We start from the raw sequence: 26,113 nt of genomic DNA on the forward strand, positions 1-26,113 counted from the left end.
CAAAATGCAATAAAAACAAAAATCTGTGATATGTTAATTCACGTGAACCTTTGTTTAACTGACAAAAGTACAAAGAAAAGATTTTCAATGGTTTTACTGACCAACAATTGTATTTTGTAAATGTACACAAATTTAGAATTTGATGGCTGCAACACACTCAACAAAAGTTGGGACAGAGGCATGTTTACCATTGTGTTACATCACCTTTCCTTTTAATAACACTTTTTAATCATTTTGGAATGGAGGATACTAATTGTAGTAGATTTGCAATTGGAAATTTTGTCCATTCTTGCTTGATATAAGACTTCAGCTGCTCAACAGTCCGTGGTCTCCATTGTCTGATTCTCCTCTTCATGATGCGCCATACATTTTCAAAAGGAGATAGATCTGGACTGGCAGCAGGCCAGTCAAGCACACGCACTCTGTGTCTACAAAGCCACGCTGTTGTAGCCCGTGCAGAATGTGGTCTGGCATTGTCCTGCTGAAATAAGCATGGACGTCCTTGATGGCAATATATGTCTCTCTAAAATCCTAATATACGGCTCAGAGTCAATGGTACCTTCACATACATGTGTTATGAATGTGCCACAACTCTGGGGGGCCGAAGGGTACAAAGTAGCCCCCTCCTTTTTGAGAATCGCAAGATCACAATTAATTCGGGTCTGGGACCCAGGAAATGAGAGAGAATCCTCAAGGTTTTGGAATGTGTCCTGGCCTCAGCAAGACAAAGCCACGGATAACGGCTATTGTCTCTTGGAGACGGAATTGTGTATTGAGTACTGTACTATTCATTGAAGCCCTCAGGCTTAGTATTTACTAATAAATACTTAAAAATAGTACCATCAGACTTCAACAGACCTCTCTATCTTTGCTGGTAAGTGACCCAGTTACAGGGTTCGTAACACATGCAACTCACCCATGCCGTGGGCACTGATGCACCCCCATACCATCACAGTTGCTGGCTTTTGCACCTTTCGCTGATAACAATCAGGATGGTAGTTTTCATCTTTGGCATGGAGAACTCGACACCCATTTTTTCCGAAAACTAGCTGAAATGTGGACACATCTAACCACAGCACATGGTTCCACAGTCTTTCGGTCCATCTGAGATGAGCTCGGGCCCAGAGAACTCGCCGGCGTTTCTGCATAGAGTTGATGTATGGCTTCCTCCTTGCATAATAAGGAGGATTTCTGTTGCATTTCTGGATGCAGCGACGGACTGTGTTAAGTGACAATGGTTTTCCAAAGTACTCCCAAGCCCAGGTGGCTATAATTGTCACAGTAGCATGACAGTTTCTTAGGCAGTGCTGCCTGAGGGCTCAAAGATCATGCGCATTCAACAGTGGTTTCCGACCTTGCTCTTTACGCACCGAGATGTCTCTGAATTCTCTGAATCTTTTCACAATATTATGTACTGTAGATGTTGAAAGACCTAAATTCTCTGCATTCTTGCGTTGAGAAATGTTCCTTTTGAACTGACTAACGATTCTCTCATGAATTTTGGCACAAAGGGGTGAGCCACGACCCATCCTTGCTTGCAAAGACTGAGCCTTTGATGGACGCTACTTTTATACCCAGTCACGATACCTCATCTGCTACCAATTAGCCTGCTTAATGTGGAGTCTTCCAAACCTGTGTTACTTGAATATTCTGTGCACTTTTCAATCTTATTTTAACTGTGTCCCAACTTTTGTTGAGTGCGTTGCAGCCATCAAATTCTAAATTAGTATATATTTACAAAATACAATTAAGTTGGTCAGTAAAACTATTGAAAATCTTTTTGTACTTTTGTCAGTTAAATAAAGGTTCACGTGAATTAACATATCACAGATTTTTGTTCTTATTGCATTTTGGAAAATACCCCAACTTTTCTGGAAATGGGGTTTGTATGTTATTTACCCCTCTGCCATCCTCCAATCTCAACATGTATACTACCACAGAAATAAAGATATAAATAGTACCGGCATGTTATTGCATCTTACTGCCCATTACACGACTGGTGTTTAGGGCAGCAATGAAGGTCCTCCATTGTTGGTGTTGTTCAGGGCTTTCTTCATTGTGCCAATAGCTTCCTCGTGGTTTTTACTATTGGCAGCTCTGCAAGTCCTGGGTGGAGACTCAGGAATACCATCATCACACTCAGATGTAGAAGTATTCTCATTGCTGTTTCCAATACAGTTTTATTTTACCAGTCAGGGTGTTAGCCCTGTTGGAAAGGAGAGGAGAGAGAGATACTGCTTCTACCTCTTCCAACGATTCTGAGTGAGGCACAGAGACATCTGTATTTACTGACAATTACCTTAGTGTTCAAACTAACAAATACGTGAATTTATACACTAAATACCTTGTGTGCATACCTGCTGAGTACCCCCTGACTCTCCTGGATAGTCAAAGAATAGCAAAGGTATTACCCGGGCGGAGGAATTTACGCTGGCTAGGCACCCCTTGTTCCTCGTGGTCCCGACTCACTCTCCACGTGTTCACACAGGGTTCTTCTCGCTTGTGTCTGCGATGGTTATTCTTTAGAGTTACCGCCACCAGACCACACAAAGCATCCACTTTTATATCCATTGCTTATCAATTCAAATGTCGCATTCCCATGTCATTGGCCGCAGGTCATGTGTCTGGCCTTTAACACCTGGTCATTGGCTCTGGTCCAAAGCAGCCTCCATCTATTGTCCTCTTCCCATCAAGGGACAGTTGCTGACTCATGGCTCTTTGTTCTCAGTCAGCAATGAGCTCGAATCACCTCAGGCATTCACAAGTCTGCATGTTATAGCCAACCAAAGAACACCTCACAAACAACTCCTTATTTGGAAATGACCTCCAGTCCAGCAGATTACCTGGTCTTTGTGTCTTCTTTAAAACACTAATCAAGTCCAGCATGTCAAGCTCTCAAAATGGAGGATCGAGTGTCTTCACAAAATGGCAGCCTCCATCCCCCAAGCACACAGCAAGAACAAAGACTGTTTCCACTGTCCTTGATTCATTTGAATTCACTGATTTGAAGATTCTCATTCTTTCTGGCCAACAGCCCTGAGTTGAACCCCCAAACCTGGAGGACTGGTTGACCTCTCTTAGTTTGGCCTCTTCCCTTTGATCTGTTTGGCATGGATGGCCATACCAAAAGGCAAAGCGGAAAGCCCTGACTCCAGCCAACATAGCTCTCCGGGTCATTGAGGCACACAAGTGTCCAAACCACAAGGTTGTGGTCCTTTTGAAGGGTTATTGCACCACTTGGAATAAATTCATTTTTAGTTCAGCTTTAACAATGTGTAGTGTATTTTTTCCTCATAGCTACAAACAAAACTCCAACCATTGGATTTTAGTAAAAGTTGCATGGCTTTCAACACATGTAGCCATATGTTACAGTTTCCAAAGAAAACTTTTGTGAAAATCTAGTTTCCAGAATACTTTGAGTTTAACAGTGATAAATACACTATTAAGAGTTCCAGTCCTCTGACCAGTTGATTATATCACGTTGAGTTATCATGATAAAGATGATGAGTTCATGTATCTGAAAGAGAAATAGAGGGAAAAGTTTAAATTATGAAACAATGGAAAGAGTAACAAATTTCACCCTGCAGACTGGATTCATTTCAGGGCCTTTATTTATAGCCATGACAAGGAATTAGCTAATCTCTGACTGCTGTTCCCTTGAATTTATGGCACTGCACTATCATTTGATATTTAGGCTGGGAAGACTAAAGCCAGGCAGCAGGAGAGTTCTTTGGAAATGCTGCTTTCTCTGGGCTAGAGTGTAGATGTATTCTGAAAATATGCATTAACCAAAAATGTGTTTTTGTAAATTGAAGCATTAAAGCAGAGGAGGTATATTAAAGTAAGTTGATGGAAATAGATGTAAAATTGATCGGGTCATTTTAATAATTTCAATCAGAGCTTCACTTTTAGTTGTAAAGGTTTGCAAAGGAGTCAGAAACGTGATGAGTGTTAGACTGAAAAGAAGCTAAAATACAACACTTGCCAAAATGATGACATAGAACCTAACAGTACAGCTCTGAAATAGTTTCCTCTATCTATAATGTCTGTGCAAACAATGTTTCTAGTTCCATCTGCCTATACATGTTCACCTTCATCAAATACCCCACAGTTCATGTGATCGTCTAAATGCCTCTTAAACATCACTATATTTGCTTCCTCTATTTTCCTGGAAGCACAATCCAGGCATCTAAACACTGTAAAAGAAAATGCTTGTAAATCTCCCTTAACTTTTCTCAGGCACCCTAAATTTATTCCCTCTAATCTTTGACATCTCCACTCACCACAGAGGGTTATGGGCTGTGTAGGAGGGAGTAGGATTATATAGGTTAGCACAATATCACTGTGCTGTATTATTCTATCTTCTATTAGAAGACTGACTGTTTACTCTATCTATGCCTCGTAGCATTTTGTATTCTAGCTGTATGCTGTATTGTAACAATTTCAAATGTTCTGTAATGTTTTTGATGATCAGAGAAACAAGTCTTTGATTATGTGAGGACTATCCTGGGCGCAGGATTCATTCCTTTCCATAGATGATGTCTGACCTGCTGAGTTCCTCCAGTATTTTGTATTTGTTCCTTTGGATTTCTAGCATCTACAGAGTCTCTCGTGTTTATTATGTAAGAAGAAGGCTTTTGGCCCAACATGTTCATGAGGGTAAAGGAAAAATCTATTTACATTAATTTTCCTTTCCCATTCTCACTCCTTTGCCCTCATCATAGAATCATTATTTCAAACCATGAGTCAATATCACAAAACAGCGCCTTCAGCCCATCAAATCCATGCCAACCATCAAGCACCCATTGTACTAATCCTGCAAAATCGTATTTTATTCTGCCACATTACCATCAACTCCACCAGTTTCTATCACTTGCCTACACACTGAGCAATTTACTTTGGCCAATTAACCTACCAACTTGGAAGTCTTCGGTAATTAAGAGTGAACTAGAGCACTCAAAGGAAACCCATGCAATCACAAAAGGAGAATGTCCACACAGACATTGCTGGGGATCCTGGGCCATAAAAGTTAAAAGCGTTCAACTTGTAGGTGCAATTTGTGCCAACTCAAGTGGTGATCCATGTCTTTTTTAATGTGCGAGGCTTTTGACTGATACCACGCTTTCTGGCGGTGACCAGCACCATCCTACACAAATAGAAGCTTTTGATGATAAAATAGCTTGAAAGGAAACAACATCATAGTGGGCTTGTATGGAGCATAAACATAATTTCATATGATTAGACATACTAGCCTGTTTCAGAGTTGTAAATTCTTTGCAATTCAATGTTTAAATGGAGGGTTATTTTTTATTTTTTATTTTTTTTGGTGTTCTTTTACTACAGATTGTTGCAGTGGTTCTCCCTCTAGCCCACAATTTCCCAACCTGGGGTCCACGGACCCCTTGGTTAATGGTAAGGGTCCAAGGCATATTTAAAAAGGTTGGGAACTCCTGCTCCAGCCTGTCTCTACTTATAGTCTGAAGCAAAGGTGGTGAAACATTTTTAAATCCTACTATCAGGTGGGCTGTGAAGGGAAAATGTAGATATGAGATGAGGTGGAGAAAGGAAGAACATGCTGATACCTCACAGTAACAGATGGTTATGGCTTTGCTGTTAGTGGATGTCTTGGGTATGTTGCTTACAACCAAAAAGTGCTCAACAGGAATTTGCCTGATGTTGAAAGCTCTGATTATTTAGCCCTAACCAGATGGAATCTGTTAATGACACTAGCTTGGTCCCAGATGAATAGGAAGCATTATATCCCAGAGAATATATGATCTGTATCTGCACATATCACTGATGCTTTTTATATTCTATTAAATTGTATATTTTAGAGCAATAAACAAAGATTTTTTTAAACTCAGACAGTCTTTATATGTACTGTTGATCCAGATTATGATTTATTTGTTATCTTCCCACAAATGAACAACCTATTTCATCGGCAAACATGCTAATGCCATGAATCAGTGGGAGGAATGAATGCAAATCTATCTCATTCTGTTCAGTGGTGCACCAGGAACATTCAGCATCAGAGTGTTTTACACTGATTTATCCTGCTCTTCCAAATGGAAGACTTCATATTGCAACTTTCAAACACAATGCACATTACATGTGTGACTGAATAAGTGTTAGTTTTAGGAATACATTCTGCAGTTAGTAATTTACTGGAACATTTAAATTGAAATGGTATGATTAAAGCCACATTGGCCTGAAACAAGTTCTCAAAGGGAACCCAGTCTGCATCTTTCCTTTGTTTTTGGATGCAAAGCCAGGACATTGGAGAGAAGGACCTGAATCACTAGGGTTTTCTTTTTATCATTGAATATCTTGTGGTCAAGAGTTGAGACTTCCAAGTACAGTGCATCAAAGTTACATAACCAACAATGGTGGGATGGCATTGTGCATGGAGCAAGATGTTACACTTGCTCCTGTTTCAATCACTGATTCATTTGACTATTAGAACATAGAACTTTACAGCACATTACAGACCCTTCAGCCCACAATGTTGTGCCAACTATTTCTCCACTGCAAGGTCCTCTATTTTTCTAAGCTCCATGTACCTATATAAGGGTCTCTTAAAAGATCCTTTTTTACCCACCTCTGCCACTGTCACTGGCAGTGTATTCCACGCACCCACCACTCTGACATCCCCCCGTACCTACTTTCAAGCGCCTCGTGTTAGCCATTTTAGCCCTGGGAAAAAGCCTCTGGCTGGTTGCACGATCAATGACTCTCATAATCTTATACACTACTATCAGATCACCTCTCATCCTCGGTCACTCCAAGGAGAAAAGGCCAAGTTCATGCAACCTATTCTCATAAGGCACTCTCTATAGAATCCACATCCCTATACATCTCATACCTCATTACTTTCTGAATGAGCCTTGCATAGGGAACCTTATCAAATGCCTTCCTGAAATCCATATGCACTACATCCATTGCTCTACCTTCTTCAATGTGTTTTGTTATATCCTAAAAGAATTCATATCCTTCCTGTAGTGAGGTGACCAGAACTGAACACAGTACTCCAAGTGAGGTCTAACTAAGGTCTTATATAACTGTAACATTACCTCACCGTTCTTGAATTTAGTCCCACAGATGCCAAGAACTCTCTGATCTCCACACCTCCAAGAGTTTTACCATTAATATTATATTCTGTCTTTAAATTTGACCTACCAAAATGAGCCACTTCACATTTATCTGGGTTGAACTCCATCTGCCACATCTCAGCCCAGTTCTGCATCCTATCGATGTCCCACTGTAACCTCTGACACCTTCCAGACTATCCACAACATCCTAACTTTTTTGTCATCAACAAACTTGCTAAGCTGCTCTTCTACTTCCTCATCCAAGTCATTTATAAAAATCACAGAGAGGACTGGTCCCAACATAGGTCACCACAGAACACCACTGGTCACTGACCTCCATACAGAATCCAAACCATCTACCCTTTACCTTCTGTAGGCAAGCCACTTCTGGATCCATAAAGCAAGGTCTCCTTGGATCCCATGCCTCATTACTTTCTGAATGAGCCTTGCATAAGGATCCTTATCAAATGCCTTATTGAAATCCATATACACTATATCCACTGCTCTACCTTCAATGTGTTTTGGTACATCCTCAAAGAATTCAATCAGGCTGGTTAGGCACTACCCCTGCCCTTGACAAAGCCATGCTGACAATCCCTAATCAGATTCTGTCTCTCCAAATGTTCATAAAACCTGCCTCTCAGGGACTTCTCCAACAACTTGCCTACTACTGAAGTAAGACACACTTGTCTATAATTTCCTGGGTTGTCTCTACTTTTTTTGAACAAAGGAAAAACATTTGCAACCCTCTAATCCTCTGGTACTTCTTCCATCCCTATTGACGATGCAAAGATCATTGCTAGAGGCTCAGCAATCTCCTCCCTTGCTTTCCACAGTAGCCTGGAGTATATCTCAGCCAGTCCTGGTAACTTATCTAACTTAATGCTTTTAAAAGCTCCAGCACATCTTCTTTCTTATGTACTCAAGTCCGTTGTAAGTCGTCCCCACGATTGCCGAGGTCCTTTTCCCTGGTGAATACTGAAGCAAAGTATTAATTAAGTACTTCTGCTACCTCCTCTGGCTCCATGCATACATTTCAACTATTGCACTTGATTGGCCCCATTCTCACACGGCTCATCCGCTTGCTCTTCACATACTTGTGGAATGCCTTGGGGTTTTCCTTAATCCTGCTCGCCAAGGCCTTCTCATGGCCCCTTTTAATTTCATTCTTGAGCTCCTTCCTGGCAACCTTGTAATTTTCTAGAGCTCTAACAGTACCTAGTTTCTTGAACCAGATTTTCTACATTCTTTGTACACCATGGTTCTTTTACCCTACCATCCTTTCCTTGCTTCAATGGAACGTACCTATGCAGAACACCACACAAATGTTCCCTGCCATGCATTTCCCTGAGAACATCTGCTCCCAATTTATGTTCCCAAGTTCCTGCATAATGCATCATATTTCCCCCTACCCCAATTAAATGTTTTCCCAAGTTGTCTGCTCCTATGCCTCTCCAGCTCTATGGTAAATGAGATAGAGTTGTGATCACTACCTCCAAAATTCTCTCCCACTGAGAGAGATCTGACACATGACCAGGTTAATTTCCCAATAACAGATCAAGTACAGCCTCTCCTCCAGTTGGCTTATTTACATACTGCGTCAAGAAACCTTCCTGAACACACCTAACAAATTCCACCCCATCTAAACCCCTTGCTCTAAGGAGATGCCAGTCAATATTAGGAAAGTTAAAATCACCCATGACAACCTTATTATTATTATTATTATACCATTCCAGAATCTGCCTCCCTACCTGCTCCTTGATGTCTCTGTTACTAATATGGGGGGGGGGGGGGTTCTATGAAAAAAAACACCCAGTAGAGTTATTACCCCCTTCCTGTTTTTGACTTCCAGCCACACTGACTCTGTAGACAATCCCTCCTTGACTTCCTTCTTTTCTGCAGCCATGATACCTTCCCTGATTTTCAATGCCACACTCTCCACCTCTTTTGCCTCCTTCCCTGTCCTTTTTGAAACATCTAAAGCCTGGAAGACTCAGCAGCCAATTCTGCCCCGAGACATCCAAGTCTCTGTAATGGTCACAACATCATAGTTCCACATTATTGGTCAACGCTCTTAAGTTCACCCACCTTGTTTATGATACTCCTTGTATTAAAATAGACACATCTCAAATCATCTGGCTGAGTGCATCTTTGGTCTGTCCTCTGTGTATCCTTCCTCATAAACTCCCTACAAGCTGTCCCTACTTATCATACATTCTAGTGTATAAGCCGATCCTGAGTATAAGTGACCTCCCATTTTCAAGGTTAAAAAAGTGACTTATTCATGTTATAGGTTTCCCCGCTATTCGAAGGTAGAGCATTCCTATGAAATGGTTTGTAAGGCGGAATGTCGTAAAGTGAAGAAGCAATTACCATTTATTTATATGGGAAAAATTTGTGAGCATTCGCAGTCCCAAAAAAATAACCTATCAAATTATGCCAACCTAAAATAACAGTAACATATAGTAAAAGTAGGAATGATCTGATAAATACACAGCCTATAAAGTAGGAATACTCTTCTGCAATTATTGCAGCACTGTCCACAGCAGTGAAAATCTCACGCGAGTGCTCTTGGCAGAAACACACGGCGCAAGCGCTCCCGGCAGAAGCACTCTTTCCAGTAACCTTTAAGCTATGAAGCTGCCAAATCATACCAAATAACACATAAAAAATACACAGCCTGTATAAAAGTAGAAATAATGTACTTGTAATGTAGTTTCACTTACCAGAATCAGGAAGACAGTGAGCACACTGATGATAGTGTGTTAGGCTGAGTCATTGGGGGCTGGGGTGGTGGGAGACTGGGCTGTCATCGCATCATCATCTTTCCATCAGGGCAGGCAGGTCACCTTCTTCTATATCTGCCTGCCTTGATGTTGAAGGTCGAGTCTCGTCTGCTGTGGCTGATGTGTAAGGCTTGAAAAACGACAGTATGCTTGACTGTTTAGCCTCGCGCATTTTTCTATCATACAGTTCTTCGTAAGCACTCAAGCCATCCTGCAAATATGCCCTAAACCTATGTACCCTTTCAAAATTAAAGTCATACTTTTCTGCAACCATTGCAGCATTGTCAATCACAGTGAAAATCTCATGCAGTTGCTTCACGTTCAGTACTTGGTCGACTTCACTTTCGGACCGTTCGCTACTGCGTTCGGCTTCAGTTGTTATCCTTTCCTCTTCATCAGTTCTTCATCTGTCATTTCTTGGTCATGTGATGCCAAAACTCTTCAACATCATCTTCATCAACTTCCACAAACCCTTAGCCAAAATCACTATATCCTTACTTCATTCACCACAATTGAAACACTTTATTATATCTAGTTTCACGCTAAGTGTAACACCCTTACTTTTCGGATACCTTAGAACTCATCACTAATGCTCTCGGGCACGTGTTTAAGCAATGCCGGCTAGAATGCAGTTCTGGGGGAGGTGCTCGGGGCGCGCGCTGCCTTTTTCCTTAACAGTGAGAACACCTGTTAGTGAAAACAGGTAACTAATGTAGGTCTTTCGTAACAGTGAAGTGTCGTAAAGCGAACGTTCAAAAAACAGGGGACATCTGTACCTTTGTATAAGCCGACCCCTTTCGTAGAGGTTTTTGATTTAATCAGAAAAGATCACAAGATCTCACATGCCGGTACTTAGCTTTGCTGGATCCGGAACCTGGAAATTTTGTGTACCAGTACCTGCTAAGAAAATAGGCCTACACTTTGTAGAGCATGAAAGGCGAATTCTTAATAAATAAATCAGGGAGGGAAGTTTTGGATTAGGTTCCCAATGGTAAAGAATCCTCTGAAATGTAACCCCCATAAAACTATTTAGCGCCCATTGTAATCTCATTAAAACATAACATGGGGTGGCGGGATCAGTACATGTACTCAGTATTGAGTTTGCAACCACCATGTACAAAAGATTAAAACAAATGCGATGATGCTGGCTTCAAGCTGAAGGTTGTTGATTTTGCTAAAGGAACGAATAATTCTGCAGCTGCTAAGAAATTTAGTGTAAATGAGAAACAAGTGAAAGAATGGAGAAAGGCAGAGGACACGCTGAGGGAAATGCCAAAGATGAAATGTGCAAACTGCAGGAAAACATGCCAGTGGCCAGAACTGGAAGAAAAAGTTTTAGAGTGAGTGATCACCAGCGATCGTCCGGATACATTGTTACCAAAGAAATGATTCGAGTTCAAGCATTGAAATGGGCCAAAATACACTGTGAGGTCAGCAAAAATTTCAAAGCTACACTTAAGTTGGTGCACCAGATTTATGAATAGACGTGATTTTGTGTTTAGACAAAAAACAAATATTGCTCAGAAGTTGCTGAGCGACCTTGAGAATAAGATTACGGCCTTCCAATCATTTGTAATCAAGCATTGAAAGGCACATTCTTACCCACTTTCACTGATTGGTAACAAGGACAAGACACCAATATTCTTTGATTTTGCTGGCAAATGCACTGTCAATCAGAAGGTGGAGAACACAGTCCTTGTCAAAACAACTGGACAGGAGAAGCAACATATTTCTGTCGTGTTAACGTGTATGGCTGATGGGACCAAATTACCACCGATGGTGATTTTTAAGAGGAAAACAATCCCAAAGAAAGAAAAATTCCCGTGAGGTGTCATTTACGTTTAAGAACGCGGCTGGATGGATGAAGCGGATTGCTTGAAGTGGGTTAAATAGGTGTGGCGTCAACATCCTGAAGGTTTCAGGAAGGAAAAGTGGCTACTTGTCTGGGACACGTTCAAAGCGCACTTGTCAGGTGAGACAAAAGCAGCATTGAAAGCTGAAAATACAGACATTGCAGTCATCCCCGGTGGTTTGATGTCTGTGCACCAGCCACTAGATTGGAGTTTAAACAAACCATTCAAAGAATTCATGTGTCAACAGTGGAACGAATGGATGATGTCTGGAAATCAGTCATGCTCTCCAGTGGGAAATATGAGGGCGGCATCTCTAGCAACAGTTTGCAAGTGGGTAGTGCAATTGTGGGAGGAAATGAAGGCCGAGTGCATTGTGAAGGCATTCAAGAAGTGCAGCATCAGCAATGCTTTGGACGGCACTGAAGATCATTTGCTTTGGGAAGAAGATGCTGGAGATTTGGCAGCCAGAAAAGCTGCAACTGACGATGTCGAAGCAGAAATTGACAGTCCTTATGATGATATGGTGACTGCTGAAGAATGGGATGCGATTTTCGGAGAGTCAGATAATGAAGAGTGTGAGAGTTTCAAGCTCTGAACATTTGACGACAACAATGTGTACAAATAAACTGAGGAACAGAATGTGTTTAGTAGATCTTTTGTGTAGATTTCATATTTTCTTTTGTATTTGACTTGTTACGTAACCCTGTAACTGGGTCACTTACCCGTAAAGATAGAGAGGTCCGTTGAAGTCTGATGGTACTATTTTTAAAAGTATTCATTGATAAAGGGGCACAAAAATAAGATTAATGCAAACATACAGATACTATACGTCGTCAATACTAAATCTAAATAGCTCTATCGCTGTCTAGGCCGGGGGTCGGCAACCCGCGGCTCTGGAGCCGCATGCGACTCTTTCATCTCTGTACTGCTGCTCCCTGTGGCTTTGGAAAATAAATGTTGAGTATTTAATTAAAATGTATTTTATGTTAGTTTGTTAGTTTTTGAAATGTAATTCTAAATTTGAAGATTATGGTGATCTTGTACAATCTAAATAAAACGTTGTGGCGACCCATTTCCTGGCACATCCGAACCAGCTCACAATTAGCCAGCGTTCCGGCTAAGGGAGATAACCTACGGGGGTTTGTGAGTACGTGTCTTTTGGAGCATCCGCGCCCACGGGGGGGGGGGGGGGGGCGTGTTGAGGGAGGCTTAAAAGCAAGGCTGTTTAGTTCGAATAAAGTTATCTTTGACTGCAGTTTACCGACTGTGTCGTTATTTTAGCGTTGCGTGTAGCACACCGCTACAACGTGTTTTTTAATCGCTATTAATATACGTCACCACTGCCAATGCCTGACACCCGCCAGTGCGCGATTTCTTTTAATTTTTCGATCCAAGGTAGGCTAACTATGGAGTTACCTTCAACCCAACGTCTTTTTTTCGGAGTTCAAAATGTTTTTGTTGCATGCAGAAATGTAATTTAGTTTTTTCTGCAGGAGTTCATCAATTTCATAAATGCAACACATTATAGTTTGTTTATACATAGCATAAAGGCAAAAAAGAACGTTGTATGCAGTGTTATTTCATTTTAAATGTCTAACGGGTTTTGTGGCTCCCAGTGTTTTCTTTTCTGTGGGAAACAGGTCCATATGGCTCTTTCAGTGGTAAAGGTTGCCGACCCCTGGTCTAAGGGATAATGTATTGTCCGATGGAAACATAACAGTCACTGTTAGTTTGTTCAAGCTGCAGCGTGTTGTGTTTAAGAGAGATGGTTGAAACTTGCCCAGGTGTTTTATGATACCAATCCTTTGAGTCGTGGGAGTTGGTTTCCCCGTTGTTAGCTAAAAGCTGTTTCCTGTGGTACCAGTCACCAGTCCCAGGCAACAGAACTGAACGCACGTGGCCTCCTTCAAATGGCTTCCAGCTATTACGGGATCACTAGCATTTCTTCTGGTGCGTCTGAGGGGCTGTTCCCACAGACCCTCTTTTATCCTGACTCGCAGGGTCGCAGATGTCAATCAGGTTGGGGGTGATGCAATCCCTCCCTCAACCAGCCCACTTTGCCTGAGGGCTTCCACGTAGTACAGTCTTCAATCCACAAATTCGCCTTCCGGAGACAATGGCCATGTCCCATAGCTTTATATCGCCGGGGGAACTAGACATTCCACACGTCTCTCTCTCATTTCCTGGGTCCCCTGACCCAACCCAATAGTGATCTTGCAATTCTCACAAAGGAGGGGGCTGCAGGCATAACAGACTCAAAAACAGCCAATAAATACAACTTGTCTTCTGTGTATCCACTTTTTCAAAGTTGGCACTCTCTGTATAAGCCGACCCCCTAATTTTAGTACCAAAATTTAGGGCCAAATTCTCGGTTTATACACTGGAATTTACGATATACGCCAACTGCCCCATCCTCTGCCTCTTCCTTCCCTCCCCCTTGTAAATCTAATTTAAACCTTCTCCAATTGCATTAGCAAACCTGCCTCCTAGGATATTGGTTCCCCTCCAGTTCAGGTGCAACCTATCCCACTTGTACAAGTCACCCCTTCACCAGAAAAGGTTCCAATGATCCAAGAACTTGAAACCCTGTCCCCTGCCCCATCTTCTCAGCCACTCATTTGTCTGCACCATCTTCCTGACCTATCCTGCCTCGTTACATCGGAAGTGATCCAGAATTTGTCACCTTGAGGTCCTGCTCTGCAGCCTCCTTCCTAACTTCCTGCGCAGGACCTCTATTAATTGGCTGTGATGAGACACATCATAAAACCTGACACAAAGTTTCCCCTCACTTTTCAAGCCTAGCCTTTCCAATCTTTCTTTAGAAGACGAATTGCGCATTTCAGGTAACAATCTTAAGTCTTCTCTAAACTCCTTCCAATGCATTTATATCCCAAAACAAGTAGTTCAATACTATACACGGTATTCCAGATGTAGTCACATAAAGAATTTCTGTACTCTTATATTCCATTCCCCTAGTACTGAACAATAGAACTCTGATAGCTTTCCTAATTACTTGCTGGATCTATATACTGTCCATTTTGTCAATTATGGACTGGGTCCCTCTGAATCTCAGAGTTCTACATTATCTTGCAGTTTATTCTTGCTGGAATGGGCAACTTCATATTTTTCTGTATTATTCTCCTGTTTCCAGCTGGTTGTTCATTCATTTAACAACTTGTATCTTACTACAGCCTCCTAAAGTCCTATTCACAAATTGCTTTCCTATTTTTGGTGTATCAGCAATTTTATCTTTGGAGCTTTCATATGAATTGGGGAAAGAAAAAAAGAATAATCTTTACTTGGAGTGCCTAACTTGGAAATTTTAAGCTAGAACATGGAAATTAAATTTAAATGAACTGTAAGAAGCAAAATAATTATTGGAGAATAAAGATATAATTAATGAGAAGAGATAAGAATCAGAAAAATCTCTGTTCTGATTTTTTATTATTGTCTCCAATACTCTTATACAGTACTGTGCAAAAAAAACTTGGTTGCATATATATAGCTAGGGTGCCTCAGACTTTTGCACAGTACTGTATATTGGTTAAAATAGGAAGGTGGTTGGGAAACAGAAATAAGAGTACTTAGCTTTGTATTAACTCATAGAATTAAATGTTATTTGGTAATTGAAAAGACACAATATACAGCACTGTGCGAAAGTCTTAGACACCCTAGCTCTTTCTATATACATAAATGCTTCTGCACCTTGGTAGAATGCTGATGACAATAAAGCACCAGCCCCCAACTTACTGGGCATTTTTAATAAGCAAATAGACTGCAGACATTTCAGTGTTGGTCCTTCAGGAAGCACTTCAATATCCTACCCTATGGTGCAGCATTACGTTCCAGATTCATTGTAAGGATTGCTAATGAATTGCTATCTGGATGTGTCCATGCACTTAGACTGATTTATTGGTTTAAATAAAGGAAAACAAGATGAGGAATTATTGATGAGAAAATGTAACTCAACCCCTTATTGAAACAAGGTATATTGATAAAATAAATTTAACTTAGTAACTAATAGTAGTAAGGAACTGCTATATTGACACCCTGAAAACTTCACTAAAAGCCTTTGGCATCAACCCAGACACGTGGGAACATATCGCCAAGGATCAGGTTGATTGGTACTCCTCCCTGCTTAAGGATGCAGTTACCCATGAGGCAGAAAAGACAATGGCAGCAGAAAGACGTAGGCTGGCCAGGAAAGGCCAAGCTGCTGACCCCCAGCCCAATGTGACTGCCATCTTTTGTCCACACTGCCAAAGAACTTTGAGCATGGATTGGCCTCTCTGGTCATCTGCATCCCAACAAGCTAGTCCAGCCCTACAAATCACAGATCACAAGAATGGTTCTCAACATTGCATGATGGACGAATGAACAAGGAGAATGGATCATTTGGAACTTTTATCTGTTCTACTGAAGTTGATTGAAGAGAAATGTTATGATCCAGCAACAATGAATATAGAGACAGGTTTTTTTTTGTTTTTTTTTTTATTTTTTTTAACTAGTTTTTCAAAACATTTTACAAATTAAAAACCCCAAATCCCAATGAGGAACATTAAAACAGTGCAAAATTAAGCATACAATAACAATATGCTACAAAGGAAGAGAATTTAACAAAAAAAAAAGCACCTAAATTAAAGACAAGTAAGCTTAGTGTCCTCCCCAAGCCCCACAACACAAGAAAAAACAACAGCAACTCCAGACCAACCACAACACAATATAGAGAGTATAAGTCAGGACAGCCAAGCTCCCAGACTGTGAATACACTCAGCAACAGAGGATAATAATGCCTTCTATCAAAAAAAAGGAGCTGAAAGCAAGGGACCAAAAAGAAAGAAAAAAAAACCCTAGTCAAGAGGAAGGTTATGAAAGTACTTGATAAAAGGTCCCCAGACCTTATGGAACTTTAGATCCGAATTGAGAACTGAATAATGAATTTTTGAGGTCCAAACAGGCCACGATGTCATTAAGCCATTGAGCATGAGTGGGCGGGGCAACATCTCTCCATCTGAGGAGGATCAAGCGTCTAGCCAGGAGAGAGGCAAAGGATAATATTCGGCATTTGGTCGGACCCAGACATAAATCTGTCTCGCCCCAAAAACCGAACAGAGCAATTAAGGGGTTTGGTTCTAGGTGCTGATTCAGAATACACAATAATGTAGTGAAGACATCTTTCCAGAATTTCTTCAAGCTAGGACAGAACCAGTACATATGGATGAGAGAGGCCACGCCCCTCTTGCATTTATCACAGAGCGGACTAACGTTAGGGTAGAATCGAGATAGTTTAGATTTAGACATATGGGCTCTATGAACAATCTTAAACTGTAAAAGGCAGTGGCGAGCACAAAGAGAGGTTGAGTTAACCGATTTGAGAACTGAATCCCAGCTCTCCTCAGATAAGGAGATATTTAAATCCTGCTCCCAGACCATTTTGATTTTATCCATGGGGGCCCGTCGTAAGGCTGCTAGTTTATCTCGGATGATTGATATTAAGCCTTTACCTAGTGGATTCATGGAAAGAAATAGGTCCATAGCATTTTTCGCAGGCATTTCAGGAAAGTTAGGAATTAAAGGAGCAACAAAGTGTCGGATTTGGAGATATCTGAAAAAAATGAGCATTGGGCAGATTAAACTTAACAGAGAGCTGCTGAAAAGAAGCGAAGCGATTATCAATGAAAAGATCTTCAAAATGTCTAATGCCCTTCCTATACCAAACCTGGAATGCTGAATCGTATGTAGTAGGTAAAAAAAGGTGATTATGAGCAACAGGGCTGGAAACAGAAAACCCCTGGAAACCATAGCATTTCCTGATCTGAGCCCATATACGCAAAGTGTGTCGAACAAGAGGATTAGCTATTGATCTGGGCAGACTACTAGTGAGTGCAGAGCCAAGAAGTGCAGAGATAGATAATTCTTTGGTGGAGCTCAGCTCCATCGCCACCCAGTTAGGGCACTCGGGTTGGCCATGGAAGAAAGAGGTTTTTTTTTTATTTCAAATAAAACATTTATTAAATGCTGCTAAAAAAAATCCCAAAAGTAAACAAACAACTAACTTAACCGGAAGTCGGCTGCTATGCGGCAACTTGAACAGTTCTTAAAGTGATAATGCAATAACATTTCTTAGAAGTAGTACTGCAAAGGGTCACAGCCCAAAACGTTGGCTACTGTTTTCTCACAGATGCTGCCTGACCTGCTGAGCTCTACCAGCGTTGTGTACGTATTCTTCGACCCACAGCATCTGCAGTTGTATTTTTGTGTTTTGACTGCGAAAGTCCAAATGTTTTACACAGTCGCTAAGGAGAGACTTTCCTTGAGGTAATAGATTCTCTTTCCTGGCGTTACTGCTGATCCCATCCGAAGTATGCCTTGCTCAAAGGATTTATGATGAAGGAAATAAAATGGCTTAAAGGCACTGACCTTTCCTTGGCAAAACTCACTGCCCCAGTCTTTTCTGCTCTTATAGCAGGGACTAACGTGGGTACAGATGACTAATTCCTTCTGAATGAGGATCAAACAAGGTCAAACCTGTTTCACCATCGACATCAACTTTCCTCAATCCTTCAGTTTCCCGAACTTCGATGAATCTTCACTCTCCACTGGACTGAACTGAACTGGCAGTATTGTAGCAAAACTGCCAGCAATAACCTTTGAGACTTAAGGCAGAAAGTAAAACTCCACTTTAAAGCAAAACTGCGTCATAACATCGAAAACGCAGCAGAATGGAGTCACTGGCGAATTCAACCACAAACTGCCCCATGTCACAGGGAGGGGTTCTCCTTTTATACCCTGTTAGAAAAAAACTATCACATGACCTCTCATTGATGGGAAAATGACATCACTCCACCATCACAAGACCATTACCTCATGCCCAGCATAGCCTCAATTACATCATGGTCATGTGACAGGCACAAGATACCTACGGGTACGTAACAGAAACTTACAGTTAAATCTCTTTACGTTAAATCCTGGATGCAGTTTATTAGAAGTAATAGCTAGATATAACATCTTATACAAGTTATAGATAAAACAATGGTTTTGAAGTGTAATTTGTTAGGTTTTGTAATTAGTTGAATTGAGCTGGTAAATGCCACTTTGACCCATGATGACCTACTTCATATTAAGGTAGAAGGAAAGTGTCCAACAAGTTGCTTGATGCAGTTGTTATGATTTTCACATAAGTAGCATATTGTGTATAGTGTTACATGTACAAGCATTAGGTTACAGAATTTCCTCAGTGGGCACTGACTGGAGGTTACATGTGAAAATATTTACCCTCTGTGTATACTGTTACTATAGTTGAACTATTAGAGGTGGGGTGTAAAGGTTTTGCTGGCTGTCTGCTGTGCAAAACCTATTCTTTCCTTGGCATGACAGGATATAAAGCAAAGAGCTATCAGGACTGCCACAGAGGCTGCTGAGCGAGCCTCCAGATGGCTATGGATCAAGGGCTGAGACCTGTGGACCAATGCTGCTGGGACTCAAGTCAGGGCCTGATCAACCCTGGCTGGGTCACTTGGGCAAGTGTCTGATGTTGAAAGACCCAAAACACTCGGTGACCCTGGGTTACATCACTGATGATGTGTCCCAGCAGATCTTAGAATGTATCTCAGCATTACATCTGTGAGCTTAAACCAGAACAAATAATTGAGCCAGGAAAGTGCTAAGCATTTCCTTTTTTCCCTCATTAAGAAAGAATTCAGTATAGTTTTGGCACAATTGACTAAGCTTTACAGTTTTTAATGTTGAGTCATGTATATAGTATAATATTCTTCAATATCTTTTAAAAGTGGTTGAAATGATGAGAGGCATAGATAAGGTGGTTGGTAAAGAGTTTTCTCCCCAGGCTCGGGGAGTCAAAAGCAAGTGGCACCATTTTAGGGTGAGAGAGGAAAGAGTTAAAATAACCTGAGGGGTAACATTGTTGAAATAAAATCAAAATATTTTGCTGTTGTATGGTATTCACTGTGTGTTGCAGAGAGATATCATGCTTGGATTCTCCAGTTTAACATATTTACATCTCCCATCTTCAATTGAAAAGGGTCGTTCAGTACCATCATTCTTGGGCAGTATAATCTCATTATGATTAAAAGTCAGTAAACTACAGCAATTACCATTCAGATGGCAACTACCATAATAAAATTCTGCTGCATATGTATTATCTAGCCAAGCAAAGTCGTCTAAATTTGAGGTGAAATGCATGATAGGTTATCTGCACTGTGCTTTTATAATTGATTATAAGGCTGAATTACTGATTTTGGGTAGGGTTAGTTTATCTCTACATTCTTTAATGTAAATCATAACAATTGAATAAATAAAGAATATTGGATAATGTAGAACAGTACAGCACAGGAACAAGCCCCTTTGTCCCACAAAGTTGTGCCGAACTATTTAAATTATTAATCAAATGGCTAACTAAATTAGTTTCTTCTGCCTACACAATGTCCATATCCTTCCATTTTCCTCACATTCATGGGCCTCTCTAAACATTTCATAAAAATCCCTAATATTTCTGTCTCTACCACCAGCCCAGGCAGCACATTCCAGTTATGCCCCACTCTGTGCATTTTAAAAAAAAACTTTGCCTCACATCACCTTTAAAATGATCCCTCTCACCTTAAATGCATGTCCTCTAGAATTAGATATCTCAACCCTTGACTGTTTACTCTGTGCCTCTCATAAACCTCTGTCAGATCCCTCCTCTGCCATTCCAGAGAAAGTGACCTAAGTTTGTTCAACTTCTCGTTGTAGCACATGTACTCTAATCCAGGCAATGTCCTGGTAATCCTTTCCTGCACTGTCTGCAAAGCCTCAACATCCTTCCAATAATGGGGTTACCAGAACTGTATATAATACTCCAGATGCAGCCTAACTGGAGAATTATAGACCTGCAACATTACTTCCTGACTTTTGAACTCAATGCTTTGACTAATAAAGGCAAGCATGCCATATGCATTTTAACCATCCTATCAACCTGTGTAGCCACTTTCAGGGAGCTATGAACTTGGACCCAAAAATTTCTATGCTCATCAATAGTTAAGGATCTTGCCCTTAAGTGTATTGTCTCTTTGCATTTGACCTACCAAGGTGCAACACTTTACATTTGGCTGGGTTAAACTCTATCTGCCATTTCTTTCCCCCAAGTCTGTAACTCATCTATATGCCATTGTTTTCTTTGCCAGTTATATATGCTATCCACAAAACCAGCAATCTTCATATCATCTGCAAACTCAGGAACTCGCCCATCTACATTTTCATCCATGTCATTTATGTCCATTATAAACAGCAGGGGTCCCAGTATAGGTCACCATGAATCACAGACCTCCAGCTGGAATACATCCCTTTGACCACTAGCCTGTTTTCTTGGGCAAGCCAGTTCTGAATACAAATGGCCAACTCACCATGGGTCCTATGCATCTTAATCTTCTGGATGAGCATCCCATGAGAGACCTTATAAAACACCTTACTAAAATTCGTGTAGACCATATCCACAGCTCTACCTTCATCAAAAGTCTCAATCAAGTTAGTAAGGCACAACTTGCCCCACATAAAGTCTTGTTGGCTGTCCCTAATTAGGCCATAGTTTTCCAAATGCATATAAATCCTATCCCTAAGAACTTTCTCTACTAAATTCTCTACCCCTGACTTGAAACTCACCCGTCTATAATTTCCAGGATTATGCCTGCTTCCCTTCTTGAACAATGGATCAACATTTGCTACTTGCCAGTCCTCTGGGACTTCACCTGGGGTTAGAGAGGACATGAAGGTATTGAGTAAGAGCCAAGCAATCTCTTCTGTTGCCTCTGTCAATAACCCGGAGCTTATCCAATCAGGCCCTGAGGACTCATTCACCTTCATGCTCCTTAAGCAACCCAACACTTCCTCCTCCTAAACCTTGAAATGCCTTAGCATGTGAATATGCTCAGCTCTGTTCTCTTCTCCCTATCCTGAATGTCCTCCCCTTGGTAAATACTGATGTAAAGTATTCATTAAGGAACTCACCCAAATCATCTGCATCCAAGTAAACGGTTTCCCCTTGATCCTTGAGTGGTCCTACCCTCTCCCTAGTTATCCTCTTGTTCTTGATGTACCTGTATATAGAATGCCTTTGGATTCTCATTACTCCTACTTTCCAAGGACCTTTCAAGGCTCCTCCCATCTTTCCTACTTCCCTTCTTGAATCCTTTTCTGGCTTCGTTATAATCCTCAAGTGCTCTGCTTGATTCTAGCTTTCTAAGCTTTGTATACATTTCCTTTTTCTTCTTCACTAAATTGATCACTTCTTTCAACATCCAAAGTTCTCTTACCTTGCCATCCTCACCTTCCTTCTTACTGGAACATACCTGCCCTCCACTCTGTGCATTTGGTATTTAAACACCCTTCACACATCAGATGTGGACTTGCCAATAAACAGCTGTTCCCAATTAACTCTCCCTAATTCCTGCCTAATGTGCTTATAATTTGTCCTGCTCCAGTTTAGTACTCTCCCACTAGATCCATATATATCCTTATCTATATTCATCTTAAAACTTGGGGAGTTGTGGTAACTGTTCCCTAACTTCTTGCCCACTGAAATGTCAGTAACCTGGTCAGGCTTATTCCCTGGCCCAGTACAACTCTTCCTCTTGTTGGACTATCTACATATACATTTAATACATCTCCTAAAGGCCACTAACAAATTCTGCCCCATCTAAACTCTTTGCATTTAGAAGGGCGGCATGGTAGAATACTGGTTAGCCCAACACTTTACAGCATTAGTGACTCGGGTTCAATTCCCACTGCTGTTTGTAACTTCTCCCCGTGACTGCATTGGTATCCTCCAGGTGCTCCAGTTGGTAGATTAATTGGTCATTGTAAATTGTCTCTTGATTAGCCTCGGTTTAAATTGGGGGATTGCTGGGCAGTGTGGATTGAAGGACTGGAAGGGCCAATTCTGCACTGTATCTTAATCAATCAATCAATCAATCAATCAATCAATAAATAAATAAATAAATAAATAAATAAGAACTAAAATTTGAACTTCCCCATGACAACAGACTTATTGTTTCACACCTTTCTTTAAACTGTCTGCAAATCTGACAGGAGGAGCTTGCACACTGCCTTAACTACCATCCTGCCTACACTTGTTATATCTTTTGCTCTAACTTCTTAAGCTTAAGTTCTACAATTAGCTAAATGATTCCAAAAGACTCAGGACCCTTAGCCTGCACCTGTTCTCACTGAATCCTGTTGAGCCAAAGCCTCCTACTTTAACCCTGGCCCACTCACACAGCAACCATCCCCACAATAACTGTTCCACTTACATCTTGTTTCTTTTTATTGGCTAAGTTACTAATAACCAAGGTATCTCCCGTTCCTCAGACAAATTGCGATAGGCCCCGATCATTATTAAAACTGGTGCGTAAAGTACACAAGGAACTGTCTCCAACTCACTCCATAATCTCCCTCTCCACAGACGTCCTGACATTTTAAAACATTAAGAAAATGGGTGTCTATACAGCCATTGTGCTACCAGCCAATAAATGTTATTTCCTTACCAGGAAAATTACCACACCTGAATTTCGCAGTAAGAACTGTTGAGTCTGATTTCAATTAAGATTTGCGAAAAACATCCAGTCCTGATGAAAGGTCTTGGCCTGAAACTGCCTGGCCTGCTGAGTTTCTCAAGCATTTTGTGTGTGTTGCTTCTCCATCTTCTTTGCTGCGCAAAACTGACTTATTTCCTCTTTCCCAGTTTTGATGAAGGATCCCAGAATTGAAATATTAACTGTTTCTCGTTCCACAGATGTGTTTTGTGCATTTCCTGCTTTTTATTTGAAATTAATTTATTTTTATTTTAAAAAGCTACTTGTCAGCAATAGAGGTATAGCTACTTATATATTGTATGCTAGTGAGGCTAATTTGATTGGAAGAAGAATGAAAGAACAATGTATTTTCATATTTTAGGTGATCATACTCTAAGAATCTGGGATATTAAGACAGGAAGAGTGAGTATAATAATTCCTGCACATCAAGCAGAGATCTTGACCTGTGATTGGAATAAATATGATCAGGTAAAAATATAGATTTTATTTCATTAAGTAAATCAAGGGTACTTTCTAGTTTTCAACATTGTTACTAAAAATCACAATGTAAAATTGCTCTAAAGAATTCCATTCTGTTTAACTCAGAACTTGCTTGTTACTGGAGCAGTTGACTGCACTTTACGATGTTGGGATCTAAGAAATATCCGGCAGCCAGTTCATCAGCTTGCCGGCCATTCCTATGCTATACGAAGAGTCAAAGTAAGCACATTTATTTTTTCAGTGCATGCAGGCGAACCATGGTAGATTGCTACTGATAGTTGAGCTATTTTTTTAAAAAAGGTGCTTTTAATGTAGTTATGTACATAGTGTTTTAAAACATATCCATTAAAGATATTTGGTTTATTTGAATGGGATGGTGCTGATATTATGACCTGATTTCTCATTACAGTTTATCACTGGTTTCTACTTCGTAACTATTAAGAAGTTACCACTCTTGTAGACCGATGGTTAGATTAGACAGTTGCTTGTTTATTTTTAAATGATATACATGGTCGGCTGGTGGCACAATGACAGCAGTGCCGGACTCCGGAGAGAAGGTTCCCAAGTTCAGACCCAGTTGGGCTGCACCCGGACACACTTTCCATCCGTGCCAGGTTGAGTGTCAAGCTCGCAGCTCGGCTTCGTAAAAAAAAACAACTGCGTTGTGAGAAGGATGTGGGGGACCACTCACAGAATCTTTCCTCCAAACGACCACTTGAAAAAATAAGTGGTCGCCGAGGCTGTGGCAGAGAACGACACACAAAAAAAATGTATAGGAAGGGTATTGCTGGCAGGAAACATTGCACATATATCGTTTATGCAATTAATGAGATTGTCAGACCGTGCTCCATTTCCTTACTTTCTTGTGTTGTTGCAACGTTGTTGTTATTCAGCATCACTCTTGATATTGCTGCAAGAGAACCAGCAGAGGGCAGGCATTTGCAGCAGCACACAGGAGTGAGGAGGCAAGGGTTTGTGCCACGCTCTTAGGACAGTGAATTCTGCCACATTTCTGCCCCAGCAGCACTGCCAATAACATTTCCCTCTGCAGATAGTGCTAAAATTAGCCCTATGAACACTGATTCCGCAAGCATTCTCATTCATAAAAGTACTGTGAGCATTTAGTCCAAGATAATGCACACATCACTTCCATTTATGTCTGTCATTTGTTTGACAGAGACAATGAATGGCCTAGAATATGATTCAAAAATGAGAAATGTGGGGTTTTAAAGTGGGAATATGTTTTTTATATAACATACACAAAATGTTAGAACAACTCAGCAAGCCAGGTAGAAACTATGGAAAAGAGTAAACGGTCAACGTTTCGGCTGAGACCCTTCATTGGAACTGGAGAAGTAAGAGTAAGAAGGTGGGGAAGGGAGGAAGAAGTACAAGGTAGTAGGTGATAGGTGAAGCCCAGGTAGGGGAAGGGGTTGAAGTAAAGAGCTGGGAAGTCAATTAGTGAAAGAGATAAAGGGCTGGAGAAGGGGAAATCTGATTGGAGAGGACGGAAAGCCATGGAAGAAAGGGAAGGGAGAGGAGCACCCAAAGGAGGTGATGAGCAAGTAAGGAGATGAGGTGGGAGAGGGAAATGGGAATGGAGAAAAGGGAAGGAGGGAGGCATTACCGGAAGTTCAAGAAATTGATATTCATTCCACTGGGTTGGAGGCTATCCAGATGGAATATATGATGTTTCTCCTCCAACCTGAGTGTGGCCTCATCGCGGTAGTAGAGGAGGCCATGGACTGATATATTGGAATGGGAATGGCATGTAGAATTAAAATGGGTGGCTACTGGGAAACCCCTTTTTCTGGCGGGCGGAATGCAGGTCTCCCAATCTACATCAGATCTTACCGACATGTAGGAGGCCACACTGGAAGCACCAGACACAGTACATGACCACAACAGATGCACAGGTGAAGTGTTGCCTCATTGGGAAGGACTGCTTGGAGCTCTGAATGATACTGAGGGAGGAGGTGTAGGGGCAGGTGTTCCATTTGCAAGGATAAGTGCCAGGAGGAGATCAGTGGGGAGGGACGATCGGACAAGGGAGTCACTTAGGGAGCGATCCCTGCAGAAACCAGCAAGTGGGGTGGGGGGGAGGGAAAGCTGTGCTTGGTGGTGGGATCCTACTGGAGACAGCAGAAGTTACAGAGAGTTATGGTGCTGGATGTGGAGAGTGGTGGGGTGGTAGGTGAGGACAAAAAGAACCCTGTCCCTGGAGGGGTGGCAGGAGGATGGGGTGAGGGCAGCATTAATGGTGGAAGAAGAGAAGCCCCTTTCTTCGAATAAGGAGGATATCTCCTTAGTTCTGGAATGAA

At 41.2% G+C, this 26,113-nt stretch overlaps 1 protein-coding gene across 2 annotated transcripts in view; it reads left to right on the forward strand.

Moving 5' to 3' along the window:
- The window catches only part of pex7 (peroxisomal biogenesis factor 7), an 86,869-nt gene that overhangs the window by 20,793 nt on the left and 39,963 nt on the right, over positions 1 to 26,113 (forward strand). For both annotated transcript variants that reach the window (XM_059982510.1, XM_059982509.1), the window contains exons 6-7: positions 23,674 to 23,780; positions 23,898 to 24,011. In XM_059982510.1, the coding sequence (XP_059838493.1) occupies positions 23,674 to 23,780; positions 23,898 to 24,011 (221 nt within the window). The remainder of the gene's footprint in view (positions 1 to 23,673; positions 23,781 to 23,897; positions 24,012 to 26,113) is intronic.

This window comes from Hypanus sabinus, chromosome 10 (assembly GCF_030144855.1).
Source record: "Hypanus sabinus isolate sHypSab1 chromosome 10, sHypSab1.hap1, whole genome shotgun sequence".
In the NCBI taxonomy this organism is placed as follows: Eukaryota; Metazoa; Chordata; class Chondrichthyes; order Myliobatiformes; family Dasyatidae; genus Hypanus; species Hypanus sabinus.